The sequence below is a fragment of the Caloenas nicobarica genome, chromosome 2 (genome assembly GCF_036013445.1).
Source record: "Caloenas nicobarica isolate bCalNic1 chromosome 2, bCalNic1.hap1, whole genome shotgun sequence".
NCBI classification, from domain to species: Eukaryota; Metazoa; Chordata; class Aves; order Columbiformes; family Columbidae; genus Caloenas; species Caloenas nicobarica.
In genome coordinates this window covers 71,792,353-71,806,793 of record NC_088246.1, presented here as the reverse complement: position 1 = coordinate 71,806,793, position 14,441 = coordinate 71,792,353, and the positions used below count along the sequence as shown (strand labels likewise).

General features: G+C 44.1%; 1 protein-coding gene across 1 annotated transcript in view; it reads left to right on the top strand.

Moving 5' to 3' along the window:
• Nucleotides 1-14,441, top strand: part of PHACTR1 (phosphatase and actin regulator 1) — a 308,817-nt gene that overhangs the window by 262,031 nt on the left and 32,345 nt on the right. The window contains exon 11 of the mRNA XM_065629081.1: nucleotides 480-636. Coding sequence (XP_065485153.1) covers nucleotides 480-636 — 157 coding nt within the window. The remainder of the gene's footprint in view (nucleotides 1-479; nucleotides 637-14,441) is intronic.

Here is a 14,441-nt window from a genome sequence, read left to right as displayed (position 1 = left end):
TACATAGAGATCTGTGCTGCTTCTGATTGACTTTGATTCCTTCTAGTGCCAGCCTGGATGTCTTGATATTACACTGCAAGACAGAGAAATACCTCTCTTTCCACATGCTGTAGCTCTGCTGCCTGCCCATATTCTGATGCTGAATTATTCATTCCATTACATGGTTCAGAAACACTGCGCTAGAGAAAGTTACAGATGCTACTAGCAGTTCTGACACAAGTCCTTCTCCCTCCACTCCCCTCTATGAAGGAATATTTTAATTTCTTTTTCATGTATACATACCAAATTCAGCTTTTCCTTATTATGATATGAATTGGGTTAATTGAGCACGTGCAGTTAATTGACGCCCCTTTTCCCACAGTCCGTACCAGTGTAAATGAGAGCATAGTATCCTGCCTTGGCTAGTACTCCATTGCCTGCTGCATGCTGTAAGGAAAAGATGACACCTCCTTTGGCAGAGCATCTCCTCTCTCCCACAGGCTCCCTGGCAATGAAAGTCTGCAGGAAGGACTCTTTAGCAATCAAACTAAGCAACAGGCCCTCCAAGCGAGAGCTGGAGGAAAAGAACATCCTCCCCATGCAGACTGATGAAGAAAGGCTCGAACTCAGGCAGCAGATTGGGACAAAGTTAACAAGGTAGGAGGCAAGCATTTTTCTAACTCTTGCTTTTGGAAATATGCAGTGGGATGCAGTTTTTATCCTTAGTCTGTAAACGTTTGAGATCTGTTTGTTCACAAGAGGAAAAGCCATGGTGAGGGGAAAAAGACCGTAGACATTATTTCTGCTCCAATATAACTTCCTATACAACGCCTTATTTCATTTTCCTGGCTTATCCTATGGGGTCTTTGGTTGTCTAAAGTATCAGCATGAACTATGTGGATTTGGTTGGTTTTGGTGCACCATTGGGAAAAGTTCGGCTTTGATAATGTTTTGAAATGTAGCTGCAGGTGCCATTTGATAGGCGATTAGTTTGGCCAAAAGACAGGAGTGTAACTTTCTCTCCTGACTGCATTTCCCATGAGTAGCTGAGTCTTTTCCTGATCCAGAATACTTACATCCTTCAGTACATGCTCTTGTTGGGTCAAGTTGGACAGATTTGCCCTGTCTAGACTCTTCCTTCTTCACAACAGTGTTACTCAGCAGCTGTTCTAGTTTTCTGTGTTATGTGGGATATAGAGGGATGGACATTAAAGGTGGAAGATTTCTGCCAAGGAATAGTCAACTGAGGTCAGGTAGAAATGTCTAAGAACCTCCTGTGCTCCAGCCATGATTTCTGTAGTCGATTTAATACTGTTATGTTACCAACTTGGTGGTATGCAGAGCTGGTGAATGCTATTAGTTGCTCTCCAGTGTGATTCTGAGAAAAGCACAAGAAGACCAGCCAGTTGTTGGGAATTTTCTCGTGGGTTTTCTTTTTTTTTTTTTTTGCTTTTGATGGGAAGAATAAGGAGGGAACACCTCTACCACGTTGTAGAGACAGGAAGAAAGGAGCTTCCGGTAAATAACCTCTTTCAGCATTTTTTCTATTTTTTTTTCATGGCCTCTTTTATCACCTCTTCAGAATAAACTGACAACATCTTTCCAGTCTGTCTTTGAAAGTCTTTGTGCCAGATCATGCTTAGCCTACTCCAAGACCTGTCTAATTCTTTATATTCTCATTGAAGGGCCTCAGCAGTGCTGCCTAAAGCATGGAAGGTGGTGCTGCACTGTTGCTGGCACTGTGATTTTTCAGTCCAGTCTTCATTCAGCCTAATACCTTGTTAGACTGCAGCTGCACATGGAGTTCAAGGTCCCAAAGAACAGCACATGATGGCAAGGTCCCAGTGCTCATATGACTATAAATATTTTATATCTCACCTATCCAATACCTGCTTTTTCCCCTTTAAAGACTGTTTCTTCAGCATATCTCTCTTTAACAAGGGAAACTAATTTTGGCAATACCCAGAACCTTTCCTGTGTCAGCCCCATATTCTCACAATATTGTTTGTTTCTCCAATTACATCTGTACTAATTCGGTCTGAGGTATAATGCTTGATCTTGTCTTCTAATATAGCTAGGATTTAGGGGCAATTACAAATCGTTCCAATACTTAAAACTGTGTATATTACAAGCTCAAAAAATAGCTGAGCCACTGCTGTTTCGTTCCCATTTTATACCAGTGTAACATCACTGAAATTGGTAGAATTTCAAAAGCCTTATCTGAAGTGATAAAATTGCCAGTCTGACCTTTTAATTGCTAGTATTTACAACTTAGTATCTCATCCTTTTGAACAGTTAAAAACCATCAGGAACTATGACGAGAAAACAACTTTTCTCACCTGTAATATGCAAACAGCCACAGACGTTTCAGCAGCAAAAAAGGAGGGTGGCTGTCTTACCAGTGCTTTGTATCTGAATGTGATGTATCCCATGTGCACAGATTAAAATAGAGAGAATATTTCAATTTGGACAGTATTTCTTTACTGTCCAGACTTCATTACTGAATCCATCCTTTGCCATTACTTAGTAAGTGTCACACAGTAATGCAAATGCCAAGCAAAATTAAAGTAGTGAAGCATTTATAGTCCTTAGAGAAGATGCTAGATGCAGACTATAATTGCAGCTGACAATTTTGGATTTCAGAGGGATTTGTACTGTTCTACCAATGATCCCCTATGGTTCAAAATAGCCAGCCAATGAAATCGCATATATTACTTACAGAAGTAAAAAATGCAGAATAAAAACTTAAGCAAATAGTTATTGTCTGTAATGGATCAATTAATTTTCACCAAGAGGCTGATTAGGATACTTCAGTATTTATACATAATCGTCATAGTATTTATACCTAATCCTCATAGTATTTAACTTGGAAGAGCTTGTTGGCTGCCACATTTGGCAGATCAGAATTCAGTACTATAAAGAGAATATCATTTTTAAAGATACTTATAGCCAGACATATTGAGAGATCGACCATTGACATATTGTATGGGACCAAAACCATCCCAAGTGTACTTCCTCCAGCCTTAGTAGAGTTGCACCAGGAATCAATTTGGCTCAGAACTGTTTTTTCCTATCCTGTTTAAATGTAGCTCGGAACCTCTGAACCTCAAATTAGTCCCAGAAAATCGTTATGACTTTATTATTGCATCTGCCAACTGGTAGAGAGACTCCATAGCGGACTTCACCATGTTGCCTGTTTCCCATGCTGGGGGAATAGTGCCTGGACTTACACCACACCAGCTGTATGGATGAGGCTGCAGAGACCGCATCTTACAGCAGGATCTGGCCCACCGCACACCTGAATATTACCTCAGCCATGAGACAAATTAACACTTTCGTGCCTGTCATCAACACTTACATGAATTTAGTGCTTCGCTGGTATGCACCCTGTGTCAAGGCTCAGCAAATGTCGACCCAAGCAAAAGTGGAGCTTTTTTCCCAAGCTGGCAAAATATGTCCTAGCCAAGGCAGGAGATCCCACATCACATGAATTTCAGCCGCATTAACAGGCCACTGCCCCATAAACTATTTCCTGGCAGTCCTTACGCAGCAATTATAGCAACTAATTAGACGACCTCCCCCTCTAGCCAAACCAGAAAGGATGACTCCAAAATGCGATACCTACTATGAAGGAAGAAGCAAAAATAGTGAATTAAGATGCAGAACTTCAGCTCATAACCACATGTGACTTGGGGATAGGAAATGGATGCTGGAGGCCGTGTTCTTGGCTGCTAAAACCCCTTACAACTCCATTAACTTCTACTCTGAAATGCAGACCTGTGCTGAGTAAATCTCTTAAGTGGGTATGTTGGGTTTTTTTCCTGCCTGCTCGGCTTCTCCCAGATTCCTCCTCTAGTGCCTACACAGCTTCACAGCTGCTCAAGAAGCGCGTATAAGTCACCGTAAGACAGAAAGGAGAAAACAGGAGGAAAACCAGGACTCTGAACGTTTACAAGCAGAGGGAAAAGACAGGCTTCTGCCTTCTGCCTGTCTCACTGGCTGTGTTGGACGTGCTGCAAAGCACTGGTTGCCCAATTATTCAGGCTGGAGCAGGGGGCAGGAGGGTCTAGATTTTGCTTTCCGTGGCTATCAGGGTGAGAGGAGTGGAGCAAATCTGGGTTGTGACTATGAAGCAAGGACTCAGACAGGCTCTGGCTCTGAGGTTGGAGGTTCTCCCAGGGGCAGAAAGGCATGGCCCATCAGGAGCCCCTGGTGAGGAGGAGGAATGGCACTGATGGGTGATGCACAGCAGAACTGCAGGTCTCCCAGAGACTGAGGGCCTGTCCCCTGCTACTGAGATGGGTGCCTCAGTGCTGGTCTCTGCACTTCTGTTTCCACAAAAAATCGTAACGGTGGTCATAAGAGACGACACAGAGTTCTTTGATCAACATATTATTTAGTAAGTGCGAAATCCCTTCAGAAAAAAAGTGTCCATATAGTTCTGTGTAGCTATACACTACACTAGACTCTTCTGAGGACTTTGCACTCCCTCAGACTGGGAAGACCTGGTTTCTTTGCATGTCTTTCACAGTCTTTCCTATACCTTGAGACAATATGTGTCCTTAGACTATGGCTGATCTGCCACGCTTCCTATGAGAGTGGCTTTATAAAGCACTCAAGTCTTGTCTGAGTCTGTTAACCCCCAAGTCTAGTGAAGGTGCTCATTAGCACTTAGATACAGCAGTACTAAAGCTGAGATTTTGGTCCACTGCTTTTCAAGAATGCTTGACAGTGTCCTCGCCTGTTTCCCCTGAATTCCTTCCATCATGGCTTTTCTCACCTGCTAGAATAGGATGATCTAATCATACAAGAAGTCTGGTAGTCCAGAATTATTAGTATCACGTTACTTATAATCAATGTTAAGGCGACTTCTCGATATTCACGGTATTATCACTGGTCAGCATCATGTCTGTCTCAGCAGTAAACTCCTAGCCACCTCGGGGCAGAGGGCAGGCTGGCTGCAGGGCACAAGGCAGGGGAGGTACAGAAATGCTGTCCACAACCGAGCAGTTCGTGTCAGGGGACCTTTGCCCATCACTGGTACATGCCACTGGCAGCCCAACAAGATTTTACAGTCTGTGCCGTGCCGCTGCCAAAAGCTGTTGGTTGTAGGAGTCGTGTTTAACCCAAGGCCATGCCCAGTGTGAAAGCAAAGAGAGATGGGGTGGGGGAGCTGCCCTCTGCACATTAACTAAATAATTAAATAGAAAATAATTAAATTGAAAACAAATAAAGAAGAAAGTAAATTCTTGCAGTGGCCATGCACTACCTTTTGTCTCTCTTGTGACTTTGAGAGGTGGGCATCCTGCTGCCTGACCGAATCCTGTGAGTGTGTCACTGTATATGTTCTGCTGGCTTTAAAGAGGTTTATCAATGGCAAACTCCTCTGTCAGATATACAGTAGTGCTCTGCCTTGTTTATTGTATAGCCCTGGATTTATTCGCTGCAATATGTTGTGGGGTGCTGTCCTTACACCAGCCAGTGGGAAATCTTGATCTGAAGCAATATAAACAATATACTGCAAGTATCATGAGGCCAAGGATAGAAAGTATGAAAATAGATCATAGAGATACTGTCTGTGTGCGTATGGCTGCAAATATGTATGCGTGAGATGTGGACATACACACCTGCTATATGTGTTTATAGTCCCATTGATGCTTTGGAAATAGTACCAAGATGTCTGTGACTGAGAAATGCAGCATGAAAAGTCATAAATCTTTGTTATGGCGTGGCAGGTTTGACAGATGATGGTCACCTACTGCCTCGATCAGAAAGGTAATCTACTCTACCCATTCCCTGATCGATATTACGTCTTCCTCAGCTGTACTGAAAAATACTGCCTAGAAACAGAAATCCTGTGATGAGATGAACTTGGTTAATTCCCACAAGTATAAAAATTGCCATTGATTTTTAATATGTCATGAGGCTGCTGTGAGCTTTTTGGACTTGTTCACATCAGGTGCTAGTTGTCCATGTGTCCCTCTGCGTGAGGGAGAGTACTCAGGAGAAAGAGCAATAGAGTATGTTTGTAAACAGAAGAGTAGAAAAATTGCACAATTTGGGAAAAGGATTGCACCTTCAGCATCACCATGAAGGTGACAGAGATATTACCAGTGCTGAGAAAGGGTCAGTCTGCAAGGTTTGCACAGTCATTAAAATGTACAGCCATTCCTTCAGAGGCCTGGGGGGACTGAGTAGTCCAAAGTCATCATTTTTATTCACTAAAAAATTAGGCTGTGAGAGCAGATTCAGCTTTTTGAAGTGGTTAATTATTTAAACAGCATTGCAGTCCCACTGAGGGGAGAGTTTATTCAGCCAGAGGATGGCAGCAAGATGGCTGAATCTCCTCATGGCCGTTCCCCGCCCCGCGCTGTGGGGAGCATTTTGTGCCTTCCCCACCTCCGAGTCATGTAGGGACAAAAAGAATGGGCAGACAGCAGGATTAGGCTTTATTCACAAACCTCATTTTGTTGGGTAACGTGAAACAATTTCTTCCTAATTAGCTCTGACGTCTGCAATTCTCGCACTTATTGTTAGCTTCCACTAATGAGGGAAGAGCAAGTGCCTAAAGCGAGAGCTCATCCCCAGTGGCAGCGTCTGCGCACGTGTATGGAGCCTGCCTCTTCACATGTCGGGTGCTGGGGATAAATTACACGGAAAATGGGATTGTAGTAAACAAGCTCATCTAAATCCTGGATTAGAGGGGACGGACGATGTGACAGCGCTAGATGCATGAATGGGGGTGATCGAAAGAAGCCGCAAAAGTCTGAGCCTGGGTTTTAGCCATGATGGTACCTAGGGAAAATGGCATTTTTTCCCCTTTTAGTTTAGTTTTGTGAGGGAGCTGCACATTTGTGAGAAACCCCAAGGGAGCTATCTAAATTGCCTTCACCATCAGGAGAAAGGCAGCAAAAGCATGTGATTATCTATGGGTGACAAGCTGAAACCGAGTTATCATTACACATCTGGGCTCAACCGCCAGGAGTAAATACTCTGAGCAGAACTGATCTGGATTCCGTGCATGGGTACGGATGGGAGATGGGCTCTCAAGGCCCTTGTCAGCCCTCTTTTCTGTGATTGATGTCCTGGTGAGCTCTGTTGTGCTGAAAGGAAAGGTGGCTTTGTAGTTAAAATGCTAAGGGAAGGCTGTATTTTCCATGGGCCTTCTGACCTCGAGCAAGCCACTGAAATAAACACACGCACACAAATACATATATGTATGTATATATATTGAAGGTTCGTTGAGGTCTCCAAGTGTACATATGTACCTATGAACTTTGGAAAATGCCAATAGTTGACAAACTCTGTTTGACAGCAGAGTTTGTGTGCTTTCAGAAAACCACCCAGATATCAGGATCTCTTCAGACATCTAACTCTGTGTTTGAGTAGGATAAGGATTCTAATTTCTGAGCACAGTTTGGACTTGTCTCTTTACATTAGGAGTTTTCATAGCTAACATCATCATTCAGCACAGGAAAGGACAAGTCTAACATCACAAATTATGCTATTACCATTGTTTTGATATGAGTTTCAACCACTAACAGTATGAATTTGCTTCATCTGAGTAATTTGCAATGGCAAAAGGTCAATGGAGCAATCAAGGGAAAGAGGAGGTGACAGCAGGTAATGTCACCGCAAAGTACATGAGCTCGACGTGCTGCCTTGTTTGTGGGATGAACAGTGTCCTTAACCTGTGCTCTGGATGGGCCCTGGCAGGGTGACCTCTCCTCTGTTGCAGCTCCACCTCGGGATGGCATGAATCCCTGACACCACCAGTTTCACTCAGCCAGGGCCAGCAGATACTTTGCTATGTGTGAAAGCAGAGTGGATATAATCTGTCCTTGGGCAGATATGTCTCTGTGTGTTAGAAGGTGGGGCTGCAAATGTGCAGGAGACCATTTATTTATGTTACTATGAAGGAGGAGGAACGTCGTGTGGAGGAGAGGAATGCTCTTAATGGTGGGCAGGAGGCAGCAGGAAGCAACATTTGAGGGCAAGGTCTCCCCAGAGGCACTCATGTGGCCACTGATGAAATGGAAAGTGTTCGCCCTGTGTCAAAAGTTCATTTCAATCAGAGATGTCGCCAGTCGAGGAGGGCATTTGTTATTCCTGCGGTCTGACACTGCTTCTGTTGCCAGCTCTCATGGAAGCAGCGCGAGTCTCTCCATGCTGTCGCTGCAGCATCTGTTTCTCCCATCCTTTCTCTGCAGAAGCCGAGGCAGAATACATTATGGGGTTACTATTTCCCCTTCATGCTTCCCATCCTGTTCAGCCCCCTGACGCAGCCTGTGTTTGAGTCCTAACTCATGCTGTCAGCACAGCCGAGACAAATATATTTAGTCTACCTTAGTTTCCTTTGCAGTTTCAGGGGGGTGTGGTATCCTCCATTTCCTGCCCCAAATTGATTGCAGTGTTGCTTTTAGTTGTCAAACCACTGTCAGCTTTTACCTCAGAGGAAGCCACATTTTTCTGCTGCGCAAAATAATTCGTGCTGATATAATGCAAGCTTGTGGCAGTAATGAAACAACATATGTCAGTAATCGAAGTAGTCTTTTATTTCTCCAGTAAACAAGATGCCACATGGAGTCCACACAGTGCTCTCTTCTGACTAAAAGAATGACAAATATTAATAAAAGCAGGTGAAACAAACACCAGCTAAGAAGTATACTCATTCAAAATGTTATGTTCTGGCTTTAAAAGAGAAAACAAAGGTGGTTGGTTGGTTTGTTTTTTCTCTTGCTAGTTAATGCTGACAAGTTTAGGGCAGCTCCATTAAGAACTAGCTCATAAATTTCCATCTTGAAAAACTCTAGCCATAAATCTTCATGTTTTCTGTCTGCTGATTGTGAGGAGTTAATCACAAGCACAACAGTTGCTCAGAGTGGATGACCTTGTAATTTCTGTAGCAGAAACAAATCAGATGGCAGTACAAGTAGATAAAAGAAGCAGACTAGGAGGAATGAATTTCACTTCATAGGCTGATGATTGTAAAATAGAGAAATTGCTTTTTGAGCAAAGTATTTAACCTCTCTCAGAAGTTAAAGTTTGCAGGTTTTTCCCTCTTCAGTGTATTATGGCCTATTTGACAAGTGCAGATTAACGTAGGTAATCCTTGTAAAGAAGTCAAACACATAAAACTATTTTTTTTATCCTGACTCACATTAGCTCTTGGATATATATGTGCTCATATATGTGCACCATGACTATTACTGTGAGCACAAGCAGGACTGCTAGAGAAATGTCTAACTTGTATGCATGGTCATCTATGTCCAGAAACACAGGAGTTTCATATGCAGGCATAGTATGTGATTAAACAGAGGTGACTTTTTGAAGTTGGCCCTGTAGTAAATAGGATTTCATGTGTATATGTTTGTTATATGTAGGATTAAATATCTTTTGGACAAATATACCAAGAAAGTGAATATACTTACCATTACACCCGATACAATTATGTAAGGGTTGAATTTTGCATATTTTCCCTAAGACATAGTGTTAACACGAGGATCAATTAGAGATGAACAGGGATCTTTTTTGCATACGGGTACAAAAGTTACAACTGGTCCAATGCAAGCACAGATGAGAATTATGCTCATATTTCAGTGCACTGGGAGTCATAAGCACTACACAGACCATATGTGGGGATCAAAACTAAGTCCTTAGCCTCAGACTTGACCACGTATAATTACCATTTATGTTAATAATATTAGTGAAGAGGAAGTGTTCTCATGTGTAGTAGACCACATCAACGTGTCTCTAAGTATGCCACCTGTAATATTCATTGCTTGCCTTTCTTTCTGATGATAAATAATTTTCAAACCAGCAAACTGCAGGGAAAGCACTTTAGCACCAAGGTAAATTCAGGAACCTGGTTCTTCACTGACATTCCTGAATTCAGGAGGCAGCAGCACTAATGGTTCATCAGTAATTAATAAAATAAACATTCGATATATTGTATTTGCTAAATGAGCAAGCATCTGTAATGTCAGGCTTGACTATTTATCCTGCAGAATATCCGAGTTGTTCAGCATGCTGGAAAAGTCTTCACGATTTCCTTTGTTGCAGTAATCATGACAGAAACTGTCTTCCTGCTTCCATGCAATCAACTGGCGCTGATTTAAAAGCCAGCCTTGTAAGCAGGAGCCCCTGACCTCAAACAGCAGGGGCTGCAAAGGCGTCGGTCTGCGCCTTCAGTAGGGAACAGGAACGCTGCCTGGACCAGGGCCTCTTCTCCTGCACATGCACGGGGACCTCAGTCACCTGGTGGGATGGTGGATGGCAGCATTTGGGGGACCTCGGTCACCTGGTGGGATGGCAGATGGCAGCTCGGTTGCACCCAGGCCCTGTGGGAGATCTAAACTGCAAGTAAATGCTATCCTCAGGAGGCACTCACTGGAGCTACAGGGAGAGGTCCCTGGCCATCTGCCATGAAGGTCTTTTCACGGCCCCATCAGCTGGCCCACCTCTAGCTAAGCTCACAAGCAGTGTGAACAACAAGCTCCCTTGACCTGTTTGGCTGCACTGGAAAGTCGGAGCACCCGAGCTGTGGTCTCTGGCTTTCCTAGAGCACTCTCTGCTCCAGTGCAAGGACCTCCCTGCCCCAATACCCAGGCTTCAGCTGTAAAAGAAAGAGCACAGGCAGCCCCTCCAGCAGAAATCGGTTTTTTTGGAGTCAGGGTTATGGGAAGGCTCGACACACTGCAGCTGCACATCAGTCTCAAAGTGGGGAGCAACTTCCCTGACAGGAGTTTGGTGCCCTCTTGAATCTCCCCATCAGGGCATTCTCCAGCTGATTCTAAAACCTCCCTCTGCTCCCTTTCAGAGGAACAACCGACTGATGTCCCAGCGTCAGAAAAGCCCCAGATACTCCCTTCCCTTTTCCAGGTTAACAACTGAGTGTAATGCCTGGTGTCCTTCACCCTTGGATTGGGCCAGAACCATTAACCCTTCCCTCGTTCAGGCAGACCGATATATCGAGCCTATAGTGATAGGACAAGGGGTAAGCGTTTTAAACTAAAAGAAGATAGGTTCAGACTAGATATAAGGAAGAAATTTTTTACAATAAGGGTGGTAAAACGCTGGAACAGGTTGCCCAGAGAGGTGGTAGATGCCCCATCCCTGGAAACAATCAGGTTCAGGTTGGACAAAGCTCTGAACAACCTGATCTAGTTGAAGATTTCCTGTTCATTGCAGGGGGGTTGGACTAGATGACCTTTAAAAGTCCCCTCCAACCCAAACTATTTATGATTCTATGGTGATATTCTGAGACAGAGAGACCTGAGCAATTGCAGGGATCACAGAGCTGTGTGATACTCTACCATCCATTTCATCTTCCCTCTCAGTCTAGCAAGGAAAGTCTAATAATATACTGCAGTTAGAAGAGCTGCCAGCATTTTATAGTGCACTGTTAATTCCAGCAAGTTAAGCGCTCCATCATGTTTCTTAATGTGACATGACATGAAAAGAAGCTTTGCAGCAGTGAAAACATGATTTTTGCCTCTGAGATCCACCAGATGTGACATGGTTTTGAGAGGTAGTTTTATTCCCCTTTCTCTTGGCTAATTATTCTCCTCAGAGTCTTTATTCTGTGTTATTTCTCCTTGTATTTCAGTAGTGCTAGTAGCCCCCTTCCACTGCACCCAGCCCTGTACAGCACTTGGCCTTGGTCTGAAGGATTTAGGAGCAGATAGAAAGAGAGTGATGGGGAAACGCAAGGCATCGGTGGGGGAATGCTGGACATCACAGCTCACTTCTCTCAGCATCCTCCCTGGTTGTTCTGCACTTGACTGCCTCAGATTTGATTCTCCCACCTGCCCATCACTGTGCCTTGCCTTTCCCTCAGTTCTGTGCACTTGTCACTAGATGTGTCGTGTTTAACAATTAGGGCACGTGTTAAAATCTTCCAGAGAGAGCAATGCTGCCTCACTATTTAGAGTAGAAGTATACCAGAAAAGATCAATTTGACCCAGCAGTACTAAATATTTAGTGCCATCTTTATTTTCTTTAATGTTTCTTTGATCAATCGTGGCAACTGGGAGAAGTGCCGGAAGACTGGAGGAAAGCAAATGTCACTCATATGTTAAAGAATGAGGGCTCAGGGAATTGTAGACCAGTCAGCCTTACCTTGATCATTGGGAAGGTGATGGAGCAGCTAATCCTGGAAACCATATCCAGGCACGTAAAGGACAAGAAAGTCATTAGAAGTAGTCAGCGTGAATTCACAAGGGGAAGTCATGCTTGATCAACATGATGAACTTCTACAATGAAATGACTGGCCTGGTAGACAAGGGGGGAGCAGTAGATAGTGCCTATGTAGTCTTCAGTAAGGCTTTCAACATTGTCTCCTATAAGATCCTCCAAGTGAAGTTGTTGACATATGGCCTGGATGGGAAAATGGATTGAAAACTGTCTGAATGGCTGGGCCCAGAGTCTGATGATCAGTGGCACAAAGTCCAGTTGGAAGCCAGTAATTAGCAGTATTGAACCCCGGGGGTCAATACTGGCTCCAGTCCTCTTTAACAGCATTCATTAATAATCTGGATGATGGGGCAGAGTGCACCCTCAGCAAACTTGCTGATGACCCAAAACTGGGAGGAGTGGCTGATGCATGAGAGAGAGGGTTGTGCTGCAATCCAGAGGGATCTTAAAAAGCTGGAGAAACGGACCGACAGAAATCTCATAAAGTTCAACGAAGGCAAGTGCCAAGTTCTGCACCTGAGGAGAAACAACCCCATGCACCAGTATATGCTGGGAGCCAATCCGCTGGAGAGCAGCTTGACAGAAAAGGATCTGGGTGTCCTGATGGAGACCAAGTTGGACATGAGCCAGCAATGTGACCTGGCAGGGAAAAGGGCTAGAGATATCCTGGTTGCAATAGAAAAAGTATTGCTGGCAAGTCAAAGGGGATGATCATTCCCCTCTGCTCAGCACTGGTGGGGCCAACCTGGAGTGCTGGGTCCAGTCCTGTGCTCCTCAAGTACAAGAGAGACATGGACATATGGGAGAGAGTCCAGAGAAGGGCCACGAAGATCATGAAGTGACTGGAGCACCTCTCCTATGAGGAATGGCTGAGAGCGTGGGACTGTTCAGCCTGGAGAAGAGCAGGTTCAAGGGAGATGTCATCAATACAGGCACAAACTGGAACACAGGAGGTGCTGTCTGAACAGTAAGAAACATTTCTTTCACTCTGTGAGTAACCAAGCTCTGGCACATGTTGCCTAGGGAGGCTGTGGAATCTCCCTCCTTGGAGATATTCAAAAGCCATTTGGACACACTCCTGGCCCTAGGTGGCCCTGCTTGAGCCGGGAGGTTGGACCAGATGACCTCCAGAGGTCTTTGCCAGCCTCTACCATTCTGTGATAGCACAAGGCATCAAAAGAGCTGAAAAATTCTTTGTGTATTAGCAACATCTTTGCCTTTTGAAGTGCACGGTGTTGTTGGCTGATTTTTTCCTGTGCCTTTGGCAGTGCAGAGTGGCCAAGTTCTGCCTCAGACTTTTTTTTTCCAAATACTGACTCCCTTCACTCCCCACAGTCTAAAGCTACCGTGAACATGTCTCATAATGCTATTCTAGTACAATGCTTGACAAATTTCTCCTGCTTTGGGTTATTGCACAATGGCTGTGCTGGCACAGACAATTTAGCCAGGTCACAAGTTCTGACAAATGCTTGTCTATGACATGTAGACCACAAAAGTCTCTAGCTCATTTCAGTTCCAAGAGCATATGGCGTTAGCCCTTGAGACCGAAGTCCTCATGCTCCACTCCATGGAAAAAATTACCAGGATTCAGTTTCTAAACGAGAACATCTCACAGGCACCCTGTATTCACATGGAAATCAACTCCAGATGCCCCACTTCCCTCAACAAACATTTCTCTCAGCCATGCACCTCCCCATCCCATCAGTCTACCTCTGCCATAGAAAAAATTAAAAAATAAATTAAAAAAAAACAACAAACCCAGAGTCCCAGTTTGACTTCCAAGAATTTTTCGAATTCCTTGCAGCTTGTATAGCTCTTTTCTCCTTTTCTAGCTATCTGAAACAGAACCTAAGATCTGCCTTCAAAACTTCCTGTCCCTGGGTGGTTCCAGAGACAAGAAACAGCAATTTGTTGTTCTTTCTCAATTTGGGCAATTGGGAGCTTGCTCCTCTCAGAAACAGCATCTAAAGGTGCTCTCTGCTATCTATACAACAGCAATGATCTCCAATAGTGCAGAGTACAGCAATGTTCTAATGGCTCCAGTAAGAAATAGGATGGAAGCATGTATTTGGCGCACATTTTGCCAAAGGCATTGCTCATAGGAGTTTGAAAAGCTGACGAGTGTAGTAGTTGTGAGGCATTTTTCCCCCTCTTCTGTGACAGGTGGTGTTCATTAGCAGGGCTCAGCAGAGCTGTCAAGCAGGAGCAAAATTGTTATTAGCACTAGGTAATCTCCAGTCATGAGAGTGGGCTCAACACCCAATAAA